The sequence below is a fragment of the Anolis carolinensis genome, unplaced genomic scaffold (assembly GCF_035594765.1).
Source record: "Anolis carolinensis isolate JA03-04 unplaced genomic scaffold, rAnoCar3.1.pri scaffold_9, whole genome shotgun sequence".
Lineage (NCBI taxonomy): Eukaryota > Metazoa > Chordata > Lepidosauria > Squamata > Dactyloidae > Anolis > Anolis carolinensis.
The window spans coordinates 18,669,855-18,689,518 of NW_026943820.1; the positions used below are offsets into that span (position 1 = coordinate 18,669,855).

General features: G+C 40.5%; 1 protein-coding gene across 1 annotated transcript in view; it reads left to right on the forward strand.

Annotated features, from left to right (window-relative positions):
• edc4 (enhancer of mRNA decapping 4) overlaps positions 1–19,664 on the forward strand; it is a 47,094-nt gene that overhangs the window by 17,679 nt on the left and 9,751 nt on the right. Inside the window, exons 15-24 of the mRNA XM_062961517.1 lie at positions 811–1,007; positions 2,092–2,180; positions 3,325–3,478; positions 6,217–6,680; positions 8,400–8,495; positions 9,913–10,065; positions 12,322–12,364; positions 13,660–13,840; positions 15,707–15,862; positions 17,580–17,695. Coding sequence (XP_062817587.1) covers positions 811–1,007; positions 2,092–2,180; positions 3,325–3,478; positions 6,217–6,680; positions 8,400–8,495; positions 9,913–10,065; positions 12,322–12,364; positions 13,660–13,840; positions 15,707–15,862; positions 17,580–17,695 — 1,649 coding nt within the window. The remainder of the gene's footprint in view (positions 1–810; positions 1,008–2,091; positions 2,181–3,324; positions 3,479–6,216; positions 6,681–8,399; positions 8,496–9,912; positions 10,066–12,321; positions 12,365–13,659; positions 13,841–15,706; positions 15,863–17,579; positions 17,696–19,664) is intronic.

Sequence of the window (19,664 nt, forward strand, 5' to 3'; positions counted from 1 at the left end):
ATTAAAAGGACCATTTTGTATGTTATTTTAACATTCTGGTCAGCCAATGAAATGTAGTTTTAATATAATGATCCTAGTGTGTCTTTTGTATAATGTATGACCTGAGGGATTGGTTTCTCTCTTTCTTATGCAAGTTACAACTAAACAGTACAAGTGTGATATCTTCCACCTCTGCCACTCCACAGATACAAAATTGTTCATTATATGGAACTTGATTAAACCTTACATGTTTGAAAATTGCATCCAGCTGTTCAAAACTAATTCTGGTAAATACCCTCCTGAGGTGTTTAGACATTTCTGTCTATAGATATTGAGCTGTTTGAAAAGTATGTTTAAAATGACTCAGCCATTTCAATGAGCCAGCTTTCTGAGCTTCTATATCTAATATTTGTTGTGCAACAATATTTGGATCTAGTTCTTCTAGGAGATTTGGATTTAGGGTTGGAAGTCCACAACTCCTAATGTGTTTTGTCAGTTGAGCTAGCCAAGAGGTCTGATGTTGATTTTTTTTTTGTCTGCTCTAATCATGCAGCAGTGGTGGGAAAGGCTTTATTCCGCCCGAGACCTTAGGTTGCCACTGCATCATTACTGGATTGAGCAAGGGGTGACCTAGCATAAGACATCTTCCTACATTCAATATGCCATTTACTTAACCCTGACTTCAGCTACTGAGTATCCAGTAGCAGCCAGGGGGTGTATTTAATATGATTTTAGTTACATGCTAGCAGAACAGTGTGATTGTAAATAACTCCGATTTCTCTCCTTGCCCTTGGTTTGAATTGCTCTTGACCTGTATGGTGTGTTTTGAAGCATTCCCAGACCACCTCACTGACCTGGGTGCAGAAGGCCTGGGGTCAGAGAGAGGATCCGTGCATGGCTCACAGCCGGATTTACATCGCATTTCTGAGTTATCTGTGCCTGTGGACTTCCTCTCCCCGTCCAGCGATACCAAACCAAAGCTCATGACTCCAGATGCATTCATGACTCCCAGTACATCTCTGCAGCAGGTATCTGTCTTGGTCTGGCAGGATCAGAGGGGAAATTGTGTCTTCCTGCATACTTTTCTTGCTGCTTTCATTAGGAGGGACCGTGACCGTTTGCATATTTTCTTTGCTTATCAGGGGATTTTAACATTGTCTTTACCTAATCAGTGTGCAGACAGAATTCCAACTTCAAGGGTTTGTACTTGATTCGGTAAAGGCTTTAAGGGACTTGGCAGTTGGTCTGAGAAAAATAGTGATTTCAGATATTTTGGAGAAGGATATTGATCCAGCTTCTCTAGTAGTTTCCAAGTGCAAATACAGAAAAAAATATATGTGCTTACAGTAAAGCAGAGCTTGAATGGAAATTTGAATAGCATTTACCCAGAAAAAAATATTCTGAATAAACATTTGTTATTGTTTGTCTAAACATAAAACCTCAAGGTCATAACATAATTTTTTCCAAGATTGTACTGGTGTGGTTAGACTTGTGATTTTCTAGAACAGATGGCTATGAATGTATCTAAACAGGACTGGTATCATAATTTTAGATTTATTATTTTTATTTATGCTGCCCAAATTTCTTTTGGCACCTCACAAAATAAATATTAACAACCATATAATGAAACAGTTAAATCTTAAATTTCAGGAGCTACAAGGTAAATTCAACAGCAGAAGAGCAACATGCAGAAACCTAAGAAACACAAGCACATTTTTGAAACTGAAAAAAAACCCAGGAGAATGGTTCCAAAAAAAATTATATCGTAATCACAATGCTGGTTTTCTTAAAATTCTCTCTTGAGTTCATAGATAAAAGAATTTGGGAGAGAAAGGTTGACTCCCCATTGAGCTCAATGGTGAGGAGCTCTGGCCATTGAAGCGCACTGATCTTTGCAGGACTGCACAATTCCCAAGTGGAAATAGAAATAAGAATGTAGATTATGAACACTGAAGATTATTTTGGGAAGCACACAAGTCTTTAATTATTCTAATAGTGGTTGCAATCATGTATGTAATGCCATCATAAAGGGTAATGGTAGTTTTTATGGTGGATAAAAGTATGTTTACCTCAATAAAATGACAGCTAACCCTAATGCATTCCTTGCACCAGATCACAATGTCGCCTGGAAGCAGCATTAGTTCCCTCACAGCTGTCACTTCCATGAGCAGTTCTTCAGTCAGTGATCCTCCAGTTCCTAGGTGAGTCCCAGGTGAAGACTTCTTTCTGGTCTCTTATTGTTTTCTGTTACCCAGGGGATGAATATTCATTCAGAAGCCCCACTCAAAATGAACTAATTCTGTAGGATTCTGTTTAATGCAGATTGTTTCTCTTAGCCAAGTATTACATTGTCAAATATGCTGCCCTGGTCCCAGAGAGTAGTAGCCTTTCTATCCGGCCTCATTCTCCAAACTTTTCCTAGAACGAAGGAGGAATGGACTTTAAAGTGGAGGAATCTTGTTACTTATAACCTAGCTGTAATGCAAGAAAGAGAACATGATAATATGAGAGCGACTTGTTGTTAAACTATAATTCCCATCATCCCTACTGAGTAGAGCCAATAGTTAAGCGTCATAGAAGTTGCAACCGACAGTCTGCAGAACTGGCCTGATACAGTTGTTAGTTGCCCATCTCTGATACAGAAGAACACTGAAACAATTAGACATTATTTATCACATAAGGAATTTGTGAGCAAACAGACTAAGACTTGTTCGTGGTTAAGACCAAGTATCGTAGTTACTAGATTATGCAGTGATTGATTTAGATCTGCCACGTCTATTTAATTACTTACCTTTTTTGTCAGTTACTATAAGTTTGCATTGATGTGTCTGTTTACTGTTTTGATTTAGTTTGGTTTGTTTCTGTTGTTTATTATGTCATTGAATGTTTGCCATCTTTTGTTGGAAATCTTCCTAAGTCCCCCCAGGGAGATAGGACGGGTAATAAATAAAGGTTTATTATTTTATTATTATACACTAGCATTACAATGCAGATTTAACTGGATTATATGGCAATGTAGAATCATACAATCCAGTTCAATATTTTATTATATGACTTTACACTAACTATGTAATGTAGTTCAAACTGCATCATTTGGCAGTGTAGATGGACTTTAGGGGCAGGTTCAGCTCCATCAGAAAAGATGAAAGGCTCTCCTTCCCTCCCAACTGCCATCAATGTGGTCCTGTAGAAAGAGAAGAACTGGCAGTATCTGAAAGACTGAATGCCCTCCTCCTTGTGTGTCTTATTTCAATTGTAAGATTAAGAGAAAGCACCTCTTGTGTTTGGATTCCTTTGAATGCAAGCCTGATCTCTGTAAGTTTTCTGGCTTTGTTCCTACTGCAGGCCATCTGAAGAAGTATCTTCAAGTCCAAAGATGCAGTTGGATGCCAGCCTTGGATTGAGCAGCAGTAGTGGGAATCTACAAACAAGCCCACGAAGTCATTCGGTTCTTCTCCCTGGTCTTTCTGACAGGCTGACCCCAAAGGCCCCCATCTCGGTAAGGTGGCTTCTTTCTCTCTTGTTTTTTCTACTGTCCTTGCTGCAACTCTGGGAAACATCTGCTTCTACACTTTGCAGCTGAATGTGCTAGTCTCAATTTTACCCACTGATTTCCAGCCCACTAATCCTACCCACCTGCTGTTGCCACCTCCCTAAAGGAGCACTTTTAAAGCAGTTGGTCACTGCCTTTAAAAAAAATAAAGATCACATAGATCATCTAACCTGTCTCTTAGCACACAGCAACATCAAACTACAAAAGTGACCCGGGTTGCTGTACCTTTACTGTCCCTCATTGCATATTTACTTCTGTGCTTTAGTAGCTGCTGGTTTCCTCACCTATTGGTTAAAAATAATGTTTAGCCTATCTGCGAAGGTCAGAGGATCAACTTGGGTTAATCTCCCCTTCTTGTTCTGAAGATGTATGCACTGCTCTTGAGATCCAGATCAGAAAAACAGAATAAAGACTTTGAAACCTTCCCATCTGCTTAAGCTGTATAAATCTTTAAAATCTTGTGTTTTTGTATTGAGTTTTAATTGTATGCCACTTTGTAACCATCTGATTCTAAAGGCTATTACATATTAAAGTAAATACAGGATACAGTCAGTCCCCAAGTTACAAAGAGGGATGAGGGAATAGGAAGTGAGAGAAATCTACCGCTAGGAAGGGAAATTCATTCCCCCACTCTGTCCACCTTCCGCAAGGACTTGAAAACCTGGATGTTCCAGTGTGCCATTGAATAATGGTTTTAGTCTCTGATCAGTCTGCTCAGCCCTAATTTATTGATTAGGTTTTCTCAGCACTTTACCCCCAGCCCCGGACCTATACTCTGTCTTTTGCACAAGTCTTTGCCCTGCCCTCTAGAATCTGATCATGCCCACCATGTCCTGGTTTACTGGTTGTTGATGTTGGTTGATGATTTTTATGATGTTTTTACTCTGCTGTTTTTAATTATTTTAATTAGATTGTATTAGGTTTTTACTTGTGTTTTAGCTTGTAATCTTTGTTTATGCTGGGCTGGGTCCCCATGTGAGCCGTCCCGAGTCCCTTCGGGGAGATGATGGCGGGATATAAAAATAAAATAATAATTATAATGATAAAAGACTTATTATGGGAAAAAGGTGTCTTGGCGGAAGCTTTATCGTCAATCCTTTTTTTTACAACAAGTCAAATCTTTGAAAATCCAGTCATCACAGGGACAGAAAGTGAGGTGAAATCTCCTGAATAAGGGCACAGACAGCAAAATGAACAACATAGGGGTGTTAACCCTTCCCTATGCTATCCAAAGCTAATCTAAATCTAATCTAATCTAAATCCATAATAAAAGCGAAAATCCTTATGTGTGTATGTGACACAGGTGTCCGCTCACACAGGCAGCTTCCGTTCTCCACAAACAGGCTCCAGTTCCCAGGGCTCAGAATCCAGCAAGTCACTCCCGTCCACTGACATTGCGGTTACAGCGAGCTCCATGAACATGTAGCCCAAACCCTGCCAATGTCCTTCCCAAACACTACGACCAACCACCCAAGGAATGCTTTCATTTGGGGACCATTTCATCCTAGATTTTGCTTTTTCTTCCACCACAGGCAGGCATTCCAGGCTTCTCCATTGGTGTGGAATTTGCATGGCCCCGCTGCCCTTCCCTTTCAAATCTGTCTGCATAACAAACACAGCAGAACAGAGCAGCAACTAAACTTACTGGAGGACTTTCAGGATTGACTGCACATGGTGGAAGTTGTAGTTCACCCTACATCAAGTCACACCACTGTGACTCCTACTGGGAAATTAGAGGAGTTGTAGTTCACCTACACCCAGAACACTATGAACCCAAACAATGATAGGTCTGGGCCAAACTGGCCATGCATACCTGATATGCCCAGATTTGAATACTGGTGGGTTTTGGAGGGGAATTGCCCTAAACATTTGGGAGTAGTAGGTATTGGGATTTATAGTTCACCTGCAATGAATGAGTACTTCTAACCCTACTGATGATGCACCAGGACCACACTTGGCACACTGAGCCCCCATAACCAATACAACATATTGCAAAGTTTGGGAAAAAGAAAGTTATAGTTCACCTGTATCCACAGAAATAAAGCCCCCATGACTTACTTTACATCCGGGCAGTGTTGGGAGGGGGATGGGCTGTGTATGAAGGAACTTGCATATGGGAGTTGTAGTTTCCTGCACCAACTGAACCCAGCTGACACTGGATCTACACCAATGGTTCCTTGGAAAAGTGGTTTTAAGTAACTATATGTTTTAGCTGACTAATGTATTTTATGTATTTTATGTGTTGTATTTTATGAATAGTTGTTAATGGTTTTAAATGTGTTGTTGTTTTATTGATCTGTTTAGCATTGAATTTTGCCAGTTGTTGTAAGCCGCCCTGAGTCCCCTCGGGTGAGAAGGGCGGGGTAGAAATGTTGTAAATAAATAAATAAATAAACTTTGAACACAGGCAAACAATGCTTTTCTCAAATGACCCGGGCACCGCTGGGTCCCCAAGCTAGTGTATATATATATATTTGGCTGGAGTTACATTTTTAAAATGTACCTTTTCCAACTTACATGCAAATTCTACTTAAGAACAGAACCTATCTTGTTCGTAACTTGGGAACTGCCTTACATACAGTGGTGTGGAAGGGTTTAGCAAAGAAGGCAAGCAAGGAAGTTGGGTGTCTAATTCTTATGTGTCCAGAAGTATTGTTGCAAAATCTTGTGCTTCTCTGTTGAAGATTTCCCCAGAAAATGCCTCACATGCACTGGAGCGACAAGAAGTGGAGCCTCTGGTGGTCCCTCAGTCTTCTCCTACCCGCGAACGCTCCCCAGATGTCATTTCCTCAGCCTCCACGGCCATGTCTCAGGACATCCCCGAGATTGCCTCAGAGACTCTGCAACGCAGCTTTGCCGCTGCCCCTTCAGGGCTCCCCGTGGAAGTCCTGGACCCCAACCATCACACAGACAGCATGGCCTCGGCAGCATCAGCCTTGCACTTGCTGTCCCCCCGAAACCGGCACAGTTCCGAGCACAGCCACCACTCCTTAGACATGGCTCCCAATGAAGTGGACATGCTGACAGCACCCTCCCTGCTGGAGACAGTCTTGCCTCAGGAAACTTCAGCTTCTGACCCTACTGTGAGCCAGCCGTGGCCAGCTGCTCCTGACATCACCAGAGAAACTAGAAACAGCATGGCAGACAGGTAGTCTGTCCCTTCCTTCCTTCCTTCCTTCCTTCCTTCCTTCCTTCCTTCCTTCCTTCCTTCCTTCCTTCCTTGCCGATCCAAGGTGGTGTTCAACAGTTCTCTTTTATTAATTAACTAGCTTTGCCCAGCCACGCATTGCTGTGGCTCATGGAAATGATTTGTTGGTGAGGTGGAATATCAGTGAATAGCCTTGCTTCCTGAAATTCACCTGGCTGTTTTGTTGTTATGGAAGTCCTTGTTTGGTGACCTGGATTGCAATGAATAGTGTTGATGCGGCTGGTATGAATGGTGTTATTAGTCATTTTGATTAGCATTTAATAGCGTTGTAATCTGAAAGCCTATCTGCTCTGTGCCTGGGGAATTCATGTGTTTGGAGGTGTTAGCTGGCCCTGATTGTTTCGTGTCTTGTAGCTCCAAACCGTGGTTGATTCCTACCTGGTGGAATCCTTTGTTGGGCAGTGTTAGGTGGCACTGATTGTTTGGTGCTTTGTATGTTCGAAGTCTGGCTGATTCCTGCCTGGGGTAATCCTTTGTTGGGAGGTGTTAGGTGGTACTGATTGTTTGGTGCTTTGTATGTTCGAAGTCTGGCTGATTCCTGCCTGGGGTAAGTAATCCTTTGTTGGGAGGTGTTAAGTGGGACTGATTGTTTTCTGTCTGCGGTAGACCTGTTTTCAGAGTTGTTCTTTATGGGTTGCTGTAGGGAAGTGTGGCAATGTGGTGGTGGTGGGGGTTTGCTGGGCATGCGCCAGTTCATGTTTGACGCATGCGCAGATTGATTTTTTCCTGTTTTTTTGGCTTTTTTGGGTCCTTGTTAGTTTCCAGATGTTGGGTTTTGTTCCAGGAACCTAGCGGCAAGGCCGCTGGGTTCTGTTGCTGAGTTTCGAGGTTCTGGGGCATTTAGTTTTGTTGCTTACTTCACAGCCCCCAGGACATTACCTTTTTATATATATAGATGTTTTATTGTAAATACAGGTACAACAATATCCAAATCAGTCACCATTTCAAAATACATACAGAACGTTGTTGTTTTGCTGATTTCACATTTATCTCCCATCTGTGTCTTTCGATATTTCTCCCCCCTCTCCTCCCACTCTCAGGGAACAGTACTTTCCTTTGTTCAAATATTATTTTAATTCATCGATCGTGTAGAGAATTTGGTTCAATTTTTTATATTTTCCTTTTCCTTTGACTTTTATCAACCAATCTTCCACATTTCAGGTCCCAGTTCTTCTTGATTCGGCCTGATGTGATCCTCTTCAAGGATGTAATCCTGTAGCGCAAAAACCTCTAGATATTTGAACCATTTTTTAAACTTCCCACTTCCTATGCTCTTTCCAACCCAAGGCCATAGTTGCTTGGGTGGCGACTATCATGTATTTTATAATTTCTGCCCAATCCTTAGTGTTTTCATTCTTGTTTGGTTTCTGGGTGAAAAATTAGGAAAAATTCCTAATAATTCTCCTATTTCTTTCTTTACCTTGTTATAAAATTTTATACTTTGTCACATTCCCACCGCATATGCATACAAGAGCCAATTTGTCCACATCTGTGCCAACACAATTTTGAAATTGATTTAGATACATGAGCTAATTTAAATGGGGTGCTATGCCATTTAGTCAGTATTTTCCTTTGTGTTTCTTTAGTCCTTATGTATTTAATTTTTTTTAATTGAATTGATCCAATGGTCTGATGGAACGATCCCTTCTTTTTTCTTAGCCCCAGGAATGAAGTTGAAGAAAAACACAAGGGTCCTTATCACAGGCACAGTTACCACCTGTTGCATGATAGTCAAGATGCCAATGCTGAGCAAAGGTATGAACATGAAGATCTCTCTATTTCACCTCTCCTTCCATGTAGCAGTACTGAATTCAGTTGAAGCTAATGAACTTTGGGATTGTACAATTCAGAATCAAACTAAACAACACTGAATACATATGCTTATAGGTATGATTCAGGATCTTAACGAGTACGAACTTGGTTTTTAGTTTTTAAATGTAACTTCCAAGATGTAAGTTTTTCTTTCTTTACCAAAGACCTTAAGAATGTTTGTCTGTTGTGTGACAATGGCCAGGGAAATTGTGACTCTTTCATTACAGTCGAATCATCACTGGGGATTCACTGTGGGCACTAGATTATCTCTCTTTGCAAATTCAAAGTGAGGGGCTTGTATTAATTGCATTTATTCTATGCAGCCCTTATGCCACATATCTATACACGTAATAAAAGTGAAAATATGCATGTGTTTGTATGGCTGGGTTGTCCACTTAACACAGACAAGCTCCTGCTTCCACAAACAGCTATAGCTCCCACTACTTGGGAGACACCAATGGCCCTCTCTCCAATGACATTGCAGGTTATAGTGAGTGACATGAACATGTCCAAGGCCCTTGTCAGTGTTTTTCTCAAGAATCATCCTGCCCCCGAACCAAGTGAAGGCTTTCATACAGGGACAGTTTCTTCCTAGATTTTCTGTTTTTCCTCCACCACAGACATCCCAGTGTTTCTGACTCTATTGGTGTGGAATTTGCATGACCCCACCCATATCCTATATCCCTTTCCTATTCTTTTCTATGGCACACAGTAAACAGAGGAATTGATCAGCAATTGAAAATACTAGAGAGGTTTGGGGAGTATTCACCATGTTTTATAGGAGTTGTAGGGACTGGGATGTATAGTTCACCTGCAATCCAAGAGCACTCTGAACTCTTATCAATGATGGACCTGGAACTAACTTGGCACACAGCCCCCATGACCAAGAAAAAATACTGCCAGTCTTTGGTGGGATTTATAGGGGTTGTAGTTCACCTACATCCAGAGCTCACTATGAACCCAAACAATGATGGATCTGGACCAAACTTGCCATGCATACCCGATATGCCCAAATTTGAATACTGGTGGGTTTTGAGGGGAATTGGCCTGGACATTTTGGAGTTGTAGGTACTGAGATGTATAGTTCACCTGCAGTCAATGAGGAGTCCTCTGAACTCCACCAAAGATGGAATTGGACCAAACTTGGCACAAAGAGCCCTCATGACCAGCAAAAAATACTGGAGGTCTTTGGGGGAAATTCATCTTGATTTGGGGGAGTTGTAGTTCACCTACATCCAGAGCGCACTGTGAATCCAAACACCGATGGATCTGGACCAAACTTAGCACACATACCTGATATGCTGAAATTGGATTACTGGAGTTCTTTAGCAGTACTGCCATTTTCCCCTTTCCTCTGCAGTGATCATGACGATGAAGTTGCAGGCTTGGCCTCTGCATCAGGTGGATATAGTGCCAAAGCAGCTGCCCAGAGGCTGCCTGTGAAGGACTGGAAAGCCAAGGTCTCTCCACGCGTCTCCCCAAAGCTTAAGAGGAAAGGGAAGAAAGATGATGGGTAAGCATGTGGCCTCAAAGATTGGGAAGAAACACAACTTGCTACATTAACCGTTTTCCACACTTCTTACTTGAACAGTCAAAAGAACAGGAATCTACTCACATTTGCATGTTTTCGAACTGCTAGGTTGGCAGAAGCTGGGGCTAATAGCTGGCACTCACTCCGCTCCCCGGATTTGAACCTGCAATCTTTTGGTTCGCAAGTTCAGCAGCTCAGCACTTTAACATGCTGTGCCACTGGGGGCTCCAGACCACACATATCCCGTAATATATTGCTCACATTTAATCTGGGCTCTACTATATGAAAAAGAGTAAATGAATTACAACTCCTGCTTCTAAACAATTAAATGAGAATCTCACATGTATACTCGATACTCTGATTTTATATACTTCTAATGATGTTTGTATATTTTAAGTTGTTTTGCAATGCTTTTTGTTGTGAGCTGCTTTGAGTCTCCATATGGAGAGAAAAAGCGGAATAATAATAATAATAATAATAATAATAATAATAATAATAATAGGCTGCATCTATAGGTGTACAGGGTCTACAGCAACATAATTTCACTCTATTCTCTTCTGATTAAATTGCGCCTTAAACACCGTGTCCAGTTCTAGATACTACCATTCAAGAAGGATATTGTGACAAGCTGGAACATATTCAAAGAAGGGTGATCAAAATAGTCAGATTTGGAAACCATGCCCCATGAGCAGCAGCTTAGGGAACTCAATATATTTAGCTTGTAGAAGAGGAGGTTAAGAGGTAACATGTTCAACTATTTGAAAGGATTTCATATTGGAGAAGGAACAAACTGGTTTTCTGCTGTTCCAGTGACCAGGACATGAAGCAATGATGAAGTCAAATTACAAGAAAAGAAATTCTACCTAAACATTAAGAAAAAATCCTGTTTGTAAGAGCTGTATAATATGCTACTTCAGAGTGTGGTAGAGCCTCCTTCTCTTAAGATTTTATACAGAAGCTGGATGTCCATCTAGTGAGAGTGCTTTGATTGTGTATTCCTGCATGGCAGAAGGGAGAACCCTTGTGGTGCCTTCCAACTCTATGATTCTAGCCATTGCTGAATTGTGAGACAACACTCATGTCAGTCCCAGTGATCCTACATCTACCATGGTTAGGATTGCCAACAGTATTCAGGCCTATGAATTATTATTATTATTAATTCATTTCTATCCCACGTTTTTCCCGTGGGTGGGATTCAAAGTGGCGTACAACATATAAAATTCATACAAATACATCTGACAGCAATACATGATCAATTAAAACATATCCCGATATAAAAAACCCAATTAACATATTTATTTATTTATTTATTATTTACAGTATTTATATTCCGCCCTTCTCACCCCGAAGGGGACTCAGGCCGGATCACATTATGTACATATAGGGCAAACATTCAATGCCCATAAACACATTGAACCGAGACAGAGACAACAGACAGACGCAGAGGCAATTTAACTTTCTCCTGGGGGATGTTCTATTCTGGCCACAGGGGGGAGCAGCTGCTTCATCATCCACTCTGATGGCACTTCCTCACTTCCTCATTCCAACGTTGTAAATTAGTTAAACTTGCCTCCCCACTTTTATAAGTGGTACCTTATTTCCTACTTGATAGATGCAACTATATTTCGGGTTGCTAGGTCAGCAACGAGCAGGGGCTATATTTTATTTTTAATTGGCGGGTGCTCACCCCGCCACCGGCTGGCCTCGAACTCATGACCTCATGGTCAGAGTGATTTATTGCAGCAGCTGTTTACCAGCCTGCGCCACAGCCCAGCCCCATATCAAATAAAACAAATGTAAAACTTACAACAAACACTGTTTAAAGATATCCATAACCCCCTGAAGTTATTTGTCAAATATTTTCAAAAATTTATCCGACTGACCGTGCCTATTTTCATTTGTCTAGAAAGGCCTGGCTCCACGGAAAGGTTTTAATTTGCGAACAAAAAGCCAGTAAGAAGGGGGCTGATCATATCTCATTAGAGAGGGAGTTCCAGAGTCACGGGGTCACCACCAAAAATGCCCTCTCGTTCCCACCAAACGCGCCTGCGATGGTGGTGGGACCGAGAGAAGAGCCTCTCCTGAGGATCTCAGGGCTGGAGTGGGTTGGTAGAAGGAGATAAAGTCCCTCAAGTAGGCTGTATGGAATTTTTGTATGGATTTTATTTTTGTAAGAGTTGTTATAATTTGTGTTTCGTCGTTGTTGTTATTGATGGTGATCATGTATCTTCTCTTTAGTTCCAGGGATGTAACTCAGTCCCCAAGATCTTTTGATCAGCAGGTTAGTGTCTCTTCCTGAGTTTTTGTATATAACAAAGTGGCTCCGTCATCCTCTCCATGGATATACTTCTGATCTCTTTCTTCTAGAATTGCATAGTTTCAGGGCTCAAAAAGATAAAACAAAAGTGGGTAGAATAGTAAAGGACGTCTCTCCTTTGTATCTTAATTAGCTATGATATGTTATCATTCATTAGAATGTTGATAGATGATTCCATATCATTATCTTTATTTTGTTTTGGGAGTCCAGAAATGCAGGGGTGACCTTAAGGAGAGATCTTTTCAAATAATCCAAAAGCATTTTCTGCATCAAAGTATGACCTTGCATTGGCTCACTTTTCACAAACTACAGCTATGTCACGCTGGAAACTCACATGATCTGCATTTTAATATTTGCCTTATTATCCTCACTTCACCAACACACGCTAAACCCGAAAGTATCAGGCTGGTAACCTACTTAGTAAAATGTCAAACTATTGAAATCCATATTAAGGGAAGAAATCAGTCAATTAACTTGAATATTCTGTTGGATTATGGTTGTATGTGTATAAAATGTAAATCAAGTGTTTTCTGCTGTTAGGCAAGAGTGTGTGTTTCAGCAATGAAACAGTTAACAGCAGGCTAGTTAGACTGACAGCCTGCTATGACCTATCAGGCATGATTTCCGGCCTTTGGAGGTCGGAACTTTCTTCGGACTGAGGAATGTGCTTTCTTATCTCTGTGTGTGTTGAGCTGTGCTTGCCGAGGCGAGAGGCTATAGAAGAATGCCAGCTCAGAGCGATGGTTTTTGCTATGCTTTGTAAATATGTATTATAGATATTGAATAAATGTTTGGACTTTAGACTACTGATGTGTTTGAGTCTGACATTGAACAGGAATTGGTGAGACAGCCGGTTCACCAATTCATCAGGGTGCTGGCGTAGACGATCGATGGTGTTTGAAGAAACCCACCCAGCACGCACCCCGACCACCAAGTTGACATATTCTGTGCTGTTTTGCCCTGGTTTTTGACTTACCAAGTATCAAGACACTGTACTTTGAGACTGAGATTCTTTCTGAAATGCAACTTTGGATTCCACTTTCATTACATTTGCTTGCAGTTTGCATGATGTAGAACTCATTTGGGATAAACTCACGCAAACCTGGGGTTAGCATGTTGGTCTTAAACATTGCCATATCTTTGCCTTGAGATTTGTCAATTCCTTGCTAGTGAGTTTGAATTGCGTGTGTATTATTTCCTTCTGTACAACACCGCAGGATGTGCTAAAACTCACAGAGCATGGCCTCCTCTTTCCTCAGGTTGCTTCAGAGTACCAGGATGAACTGATATCGCTTCTGAGGAGCCAACAGAGGGAAATTGCTGAACTGAGACAGAACCAAATGGAGCTAATGCAGAGGTTAAGCGATCACTTGGATGCTGTGCAGAGCTCCCTTATGGGCCACATAGAGCGAGTGGCAGATTCCCAGCAAGAGCAGGAACGTATCCTTTCTAAGAAAATGCTTTTAACTTGTAGTTTGTCGTATTCAGTGAGAGTCTTTGGGGCCTGAGATTGCATTCTTTGCCCATGTCACCTTGCATCCCACCTTTTTAATGTTTTTGTGAGTACCGTATATACTTGAGTATAAACCGACCCGAATATAAGCCGAGGCACCTAATTTTATCACAAAAAAACTAGGAAAACCTATTGACTTAGGTATAAGCTGAGAGTGGGAAATGCAGCAGCTATTATTAAATTTCAAAATAAAAATAGATACCAATAAAATTACATCAATTGAGGCATCAGTAGATTAAATGTTTTTGAGTATTTACCGTATTTCAAAGAAAAATAGTAAACTTGCTCTGTAAGTGAAAAAGTAGGATCAACAAAAACAATATGGTATGAACAATAACTTTACAACAATAATAATAATAATAATAAAAACTACATTTGTATCCTGTCCTATCTCCCTATGGGGACTCAGGCCGGCTTCCAGCATAGTAACAGGGAAACATTTATTGCCTATATAAACAATGCAGAACTAGATATACAGTACATCTATAATTATATATACTAATTTCACATATGCATTTCCCCCTGATTCTCTGTTTATATGTGCATTCCCTCCTGCAGTATTTGCATGCCCTATATATCTATGTTTATATCTATCTAGACCAATGATGGGCAACCTTTTGCACTTGGTGAGTCAAAATTCACCAAAAAACTTAGCATGACTTGGGTGGTGTGTCACTTCGAGAAAAAAACCCCCATAATTTCACAATATATATAGTTTAAATAACAAAAATATATAAATGTAATATATAACTGTATTTAATTAAAAACTATTTACTACCATTATTTCCATGTACAACAATCTATGGTACCTCTTGCAGTTTCCACGCTGATTTCTCTCTATTTTAGTTTCAATGTAGTCATGAATAATGAATAATATAATAATAATATAATAGTAATAATATAATAATATACTACAATAATAATAGAATAATAATAGAATGATTATATTTATATATAAATGTAATGTGCATAATTCCCATGGAGTAAACAACAAAACCACTGGACCAAATCACACCAAATTTGGCCACAAAAGACATAGTCATCCAATCAATCTGCATGCGGCAGCGTGTCAGCAAAAATGGCTAGGCGTGTCAGTGCTGACACGCATGTCATAGGTTGGCCATCACTGATCTAGACATCTCTATATATCTATAGGAGAGATTAACAAATATTTCAGAGGAAAATGCTTTTATAAGATTAATGGATATATATTTTCCTTCTTCCTCCCTCTCCTTTCCCTTTTCAAAACATTCCCTTGGTTAAAAGCAAAGGAGGCTTTGGAAAAGAAAACACACTGTTAAGGGAGGAGAAGAGGAGAGAGAAATATATCAAGCAATAGCCTCCAGGCTCCGCTGCCCAGCCTTGACCCCATTATAAACCAAGGGAGGCTTTTTCTGCCCTCAAAAAGGACTGAAAAACTCATTTTATCTTCGAGTATATATGGTAAATTTTTCTAGGCAAGGAAAATATTGGATTCTTGATAGTTATATTTCCAAGCAGGTCATCTATAGGTTGCTCCTCCAACTTGCTCCAACAGACAGGGAGTACAAGACCTTCTGATGTTCCCATTTAGGGAGATCAGTCCTCGTCCTCCTTCCACTCCAACAGGGCATATTTGCGAATCCTTTCACTTGTCACAGCAGCTACTCCATTCTCTTTCCCCCTTTCATTCTACAAACCCCTCTTCTTTTCCCTTGGAACCTTTACAACTGAACAGGCTAGAAGATGTTAGCCAGGATTTGAACCTGAGTCCTTGCCAGTTTCTTTGTGTTCCTTAATTCTGTTGGTTCCAGAGCGGAGGCTGGACCAGGCCTTAGCTGAAGGGCAGCAGCGCGGTGGGCAACTGCAGGAGCATCTCTTCCAACAACTTTCCCAGTCCCTCTCCACGGCTGCTTGCAATCGGCTGGAAAGATGCATCCGTGAAGAGATGAAGAAGGTGGTGCCGCCCTGTAAGTGGCACACTGCGGCTTTTTCTAGCAGTCATTTTGGAGGTTGGGTTGCTGTGAGTTTTCTGGGCTGTGTGGCCATGTTCCAGAAGCATTCTCTCCTGGCGTTTCACCCACATCTATGGCAGGCATCCTCAAGAGGTTGTGAGGTCTGTTGGAAACTAGGCAAGTGAGGTTTATATACTGTATCTGTGGAATGCCCAGGGCGGGAGAAAGAACTCTTGTCTGCTTGAGACAAGTGAGAATGTTGCAATTGACTACATTGATTAGCATTGAATGGCCTTTCAGCTTCAAAGCGTGGCTGCTTCCTGCCTGGGGAAATCTTTTGACCCAGTGATTCCTGCCATGAAAGCCTGTGACATAACATTTTGGAGCTTGTTTTGAAAGTAGAGGTGACCTTGGGATGTCTGCAAAAAAGATGGAACCAACTCCTGGTTTCCAAATTTTTCACAAAGAAGAGGATGCAATTCTCTTCCCTTCTCAGTTTCTCTCTCCTCTTGAGATGGTTTCGTGCCAGCAATGAAAGGGCAAACTGCCTGAAATTGGATGGGTTGCTCTTCTTTATCTCACCAGGAGTGATAGAGATGACTATCAACAGATGCAACGTCTCAAGACGTTTCAACTGTTGGGTAATTTTTAAAAAGAAAAATTATTTTAAAATATAATAATAATAACTTAATAATAACTTTATTTTTATACCCCGCCCCATCTCCCCGAAGGGACTCGGGGCGGCTTACATGGGGCCAGGCCCGATAAAACAAACAAATAACAGTAACAAAGCAATAAAACAATTATCCCAGTAAAAAACATCAACATCAATAAAAACAATCATTAAAATCAACAAGCAGGATACAGTGTTAAAAACAGGAGACTAATTCGTAGATCCCAGGTGAAATGCAGAGTATTACGAAATGAGAAAGGAAATCTCAAGTTGAATGGACAATAAAGTGCTGTATAAAATGGCAAGACAACAACAATGGGACTATTATGGAATGGACAGATAGATCAATCCAGCAACAACTATATAAATATAAAGCAGCAACAACAGCAGTTTCAGCACAACAGAAGCTTCTTGAGCTAGCAGTAGAGTGAATGAGCTTCAGCAATATTCAAACACAGTCAAGCTTTAAAGCTTATGAAAGACTATTGAAAGAACTCCATTTCTGTATGGGTAAGTAAGGGCCTAGCTATCTCACTATCTAGTTCTCTAGAGACATCTTGCCTCTCTTCATGCTCACAGGAGAAGAACAAAACACGACTCGGGCTTGCCATGAGGTCAGGAAATTTTGAATAAAAAAGGTGTGTCCCTGAGAAGTATCAGTCTAACCAACAAATTAGGAGGAGATAATGGAGGAACAGGCAGACAGGCAATAGTTGCTGTGATGAGGACTATAAACTTGTGCAGGGGATTTCCAGCATTAACTATACAGGAAAGATAAATGCTGTAATTTACAATAAGGTTAGTAAATATGTGGATCCACACATTTGAGTATGGAAGTTGCACTATAGCTCCCACCAGCCATAGCCAGCAAAGCCAGGAGTGAGGGACGATGAGAGCTGCAGTCTATATGTATGGGGAAGGCTACCTGTTTCCTATCACTTAATTTACAGGAATGGCTCATCTGTTTTTGCTCCCATCATCCTATGCCTTGCCATTTACAGGGAAAAGAGTGGGAGTGGGAAGCTGATCACTTTATTTTTGCCATCTTACGATAACCAGGCATTTCCAAGACCTTGGATCCTGTCACTGGGCAGCTGAGTAACACCATTGCAAACAAGCTGACTGCCATTGAGGGGACATTGAAGGAGAATGTCACCAAACTAGTGAAATCAAAGGTAACAAATGGGGTTGAATTGCGGCAAACAAGTTCCCTTTGTCTGTTAGCTTGGAAATAGGAGAAATCTAGTCTGTGGTTTGGTATAGTCTTCTAACAATGTTGTCAGCCTATCTACCTTGTCAGCCTATACTTTCTCTTATTGCCTGTGTCACCGTGATATTGATAAGGATATTACAGTGTTTCCCCGAAAATAAGACAGTGTCTTATATTAATTTTGGCTCCCAAAGTTGCGCTAGGTCTTATTTTCAGGGGATGTCTTATTTTTTCATGGAGAAGAATTCACATTTATTGTTGAACAAAAAATGAACATTTATTATATACTGTACAGTAGTTGTCATCACAGACCAGCATAACCAGAATCCTACCAAGAATTTCTTGTTACTACCATTATTTCCATGTACAACAATCTATGTACCTTTTCCGATCCTGCATGCTCTGGTGTTCTGTTCAGCGGGCATGTTTCCAAACAAGGTCTTATTTTCGGGGGAGGCCTTATATTTAGCAATTCAGCAAAACCTCTACTAGGTCTTATTTTATGGGGATGTCTTATTTTCGGGGAAACAGGGTAGCAAACTAGAACATATCTAGGGAAGGGAAATCTAGATAACCAAAGCTTTGTCATGAATACTTTTTAAAACAAAGGTTCTTTTTATTGCAATTTCCAGTGTGAGAGGGTATATCAGAACGTTTACACAAAGAATGACATTAGACATACAGATTCTAGGTAACTACATTGGATTCACAGACTACAGTTACATCGGCTAACAAACAGACAAAAGAGGGTTTACATTTTTACTCAGCGTTCACACACAACATCTAAGCATTCAGTCATCGTTGTGCATCTAAATATTACCATATCCTTTTTGGCCAGGCCCTGCTTCCTTTGCAACCTGCCAACGTACCAAAGCTTCTAAAACTTCATAAAACACCAAAGTGCATCCTTTCCCTAAGAAGAATGCCAAGGATCAGAATCCCTGTTTCTCCTGTAGCAGAAACTGACTTCCTGCAATGTAAAATGACTCCAAAACACACTCCTTTATCTCCTCTTGATAAAAGGAGGCAAGTCACCAGAATTCTGCTTTTCCTTGCAGATCTGACACTCTTCAAAGTACATTATCTCACTCCTTCCCAATGGAGCAGAGCATAGCGGGTTGGCCAGATACCTCTGGTCTGCCACCCTTTTTGGATTGTCATAAGATCTGTTATATAGCAATATGTCACTGATTTTGTCCCAAAGTTGTAAATTATGATAAACTTCTTCCATCCTGGAACATGTTGATTCCATCTCAGTTTTTTGGCAGATGTTGACTCTCCTTGATTGGTGTTGGTAACAACGTAAACTTGTGTTGACTTCCTTCTTAACATTGTAAACATTTCCTTAACTTAAAAGAGTCATTGTCTCTAATTAATGTAAACAGGTTGTTTTTCCCCAAAAGTTCATCAAGTCAGCAAATGTTGACAGTTGTAAATATATGTAAACATTTCTCTTATCACTGTCACAGTTCTTATCATAGTTCGGCAATTTTTAATAGTTCATCAAGCAGGCAGTTAGTCGTTGCAGGCCTTAATCTTTTAGAATGGTGTCTTCAAAATTATTAGCTCTCATTCATTCATTCATTCCATACATTTCATTCATTCCCACATTTATTAAATCTGCACATCATATTTTCATGACAGCTTTATGAGGAATAACTTGTTTAGCTTGAAGTAGAGGAGCCTTAGAGGTAACATGACAGTCATGAATCAATATCTGAAGAATATGGAAGACGGAGTGAGGTTGTTTTCTGTTGCTCCAGGGACTACAACATAAACTATTGGATTAACATTTTTTTAAAAAAGAGGTTCAGCCTTGAACATTCTTTGCTCTAAGAACTGTTCAACTGTGGAGATCTCATGCAGGGGGATTACTTTTTAATCCCACCTCTGACACCGATTGCGGAGATGTGGAGAAGGATGATGTTTTTATT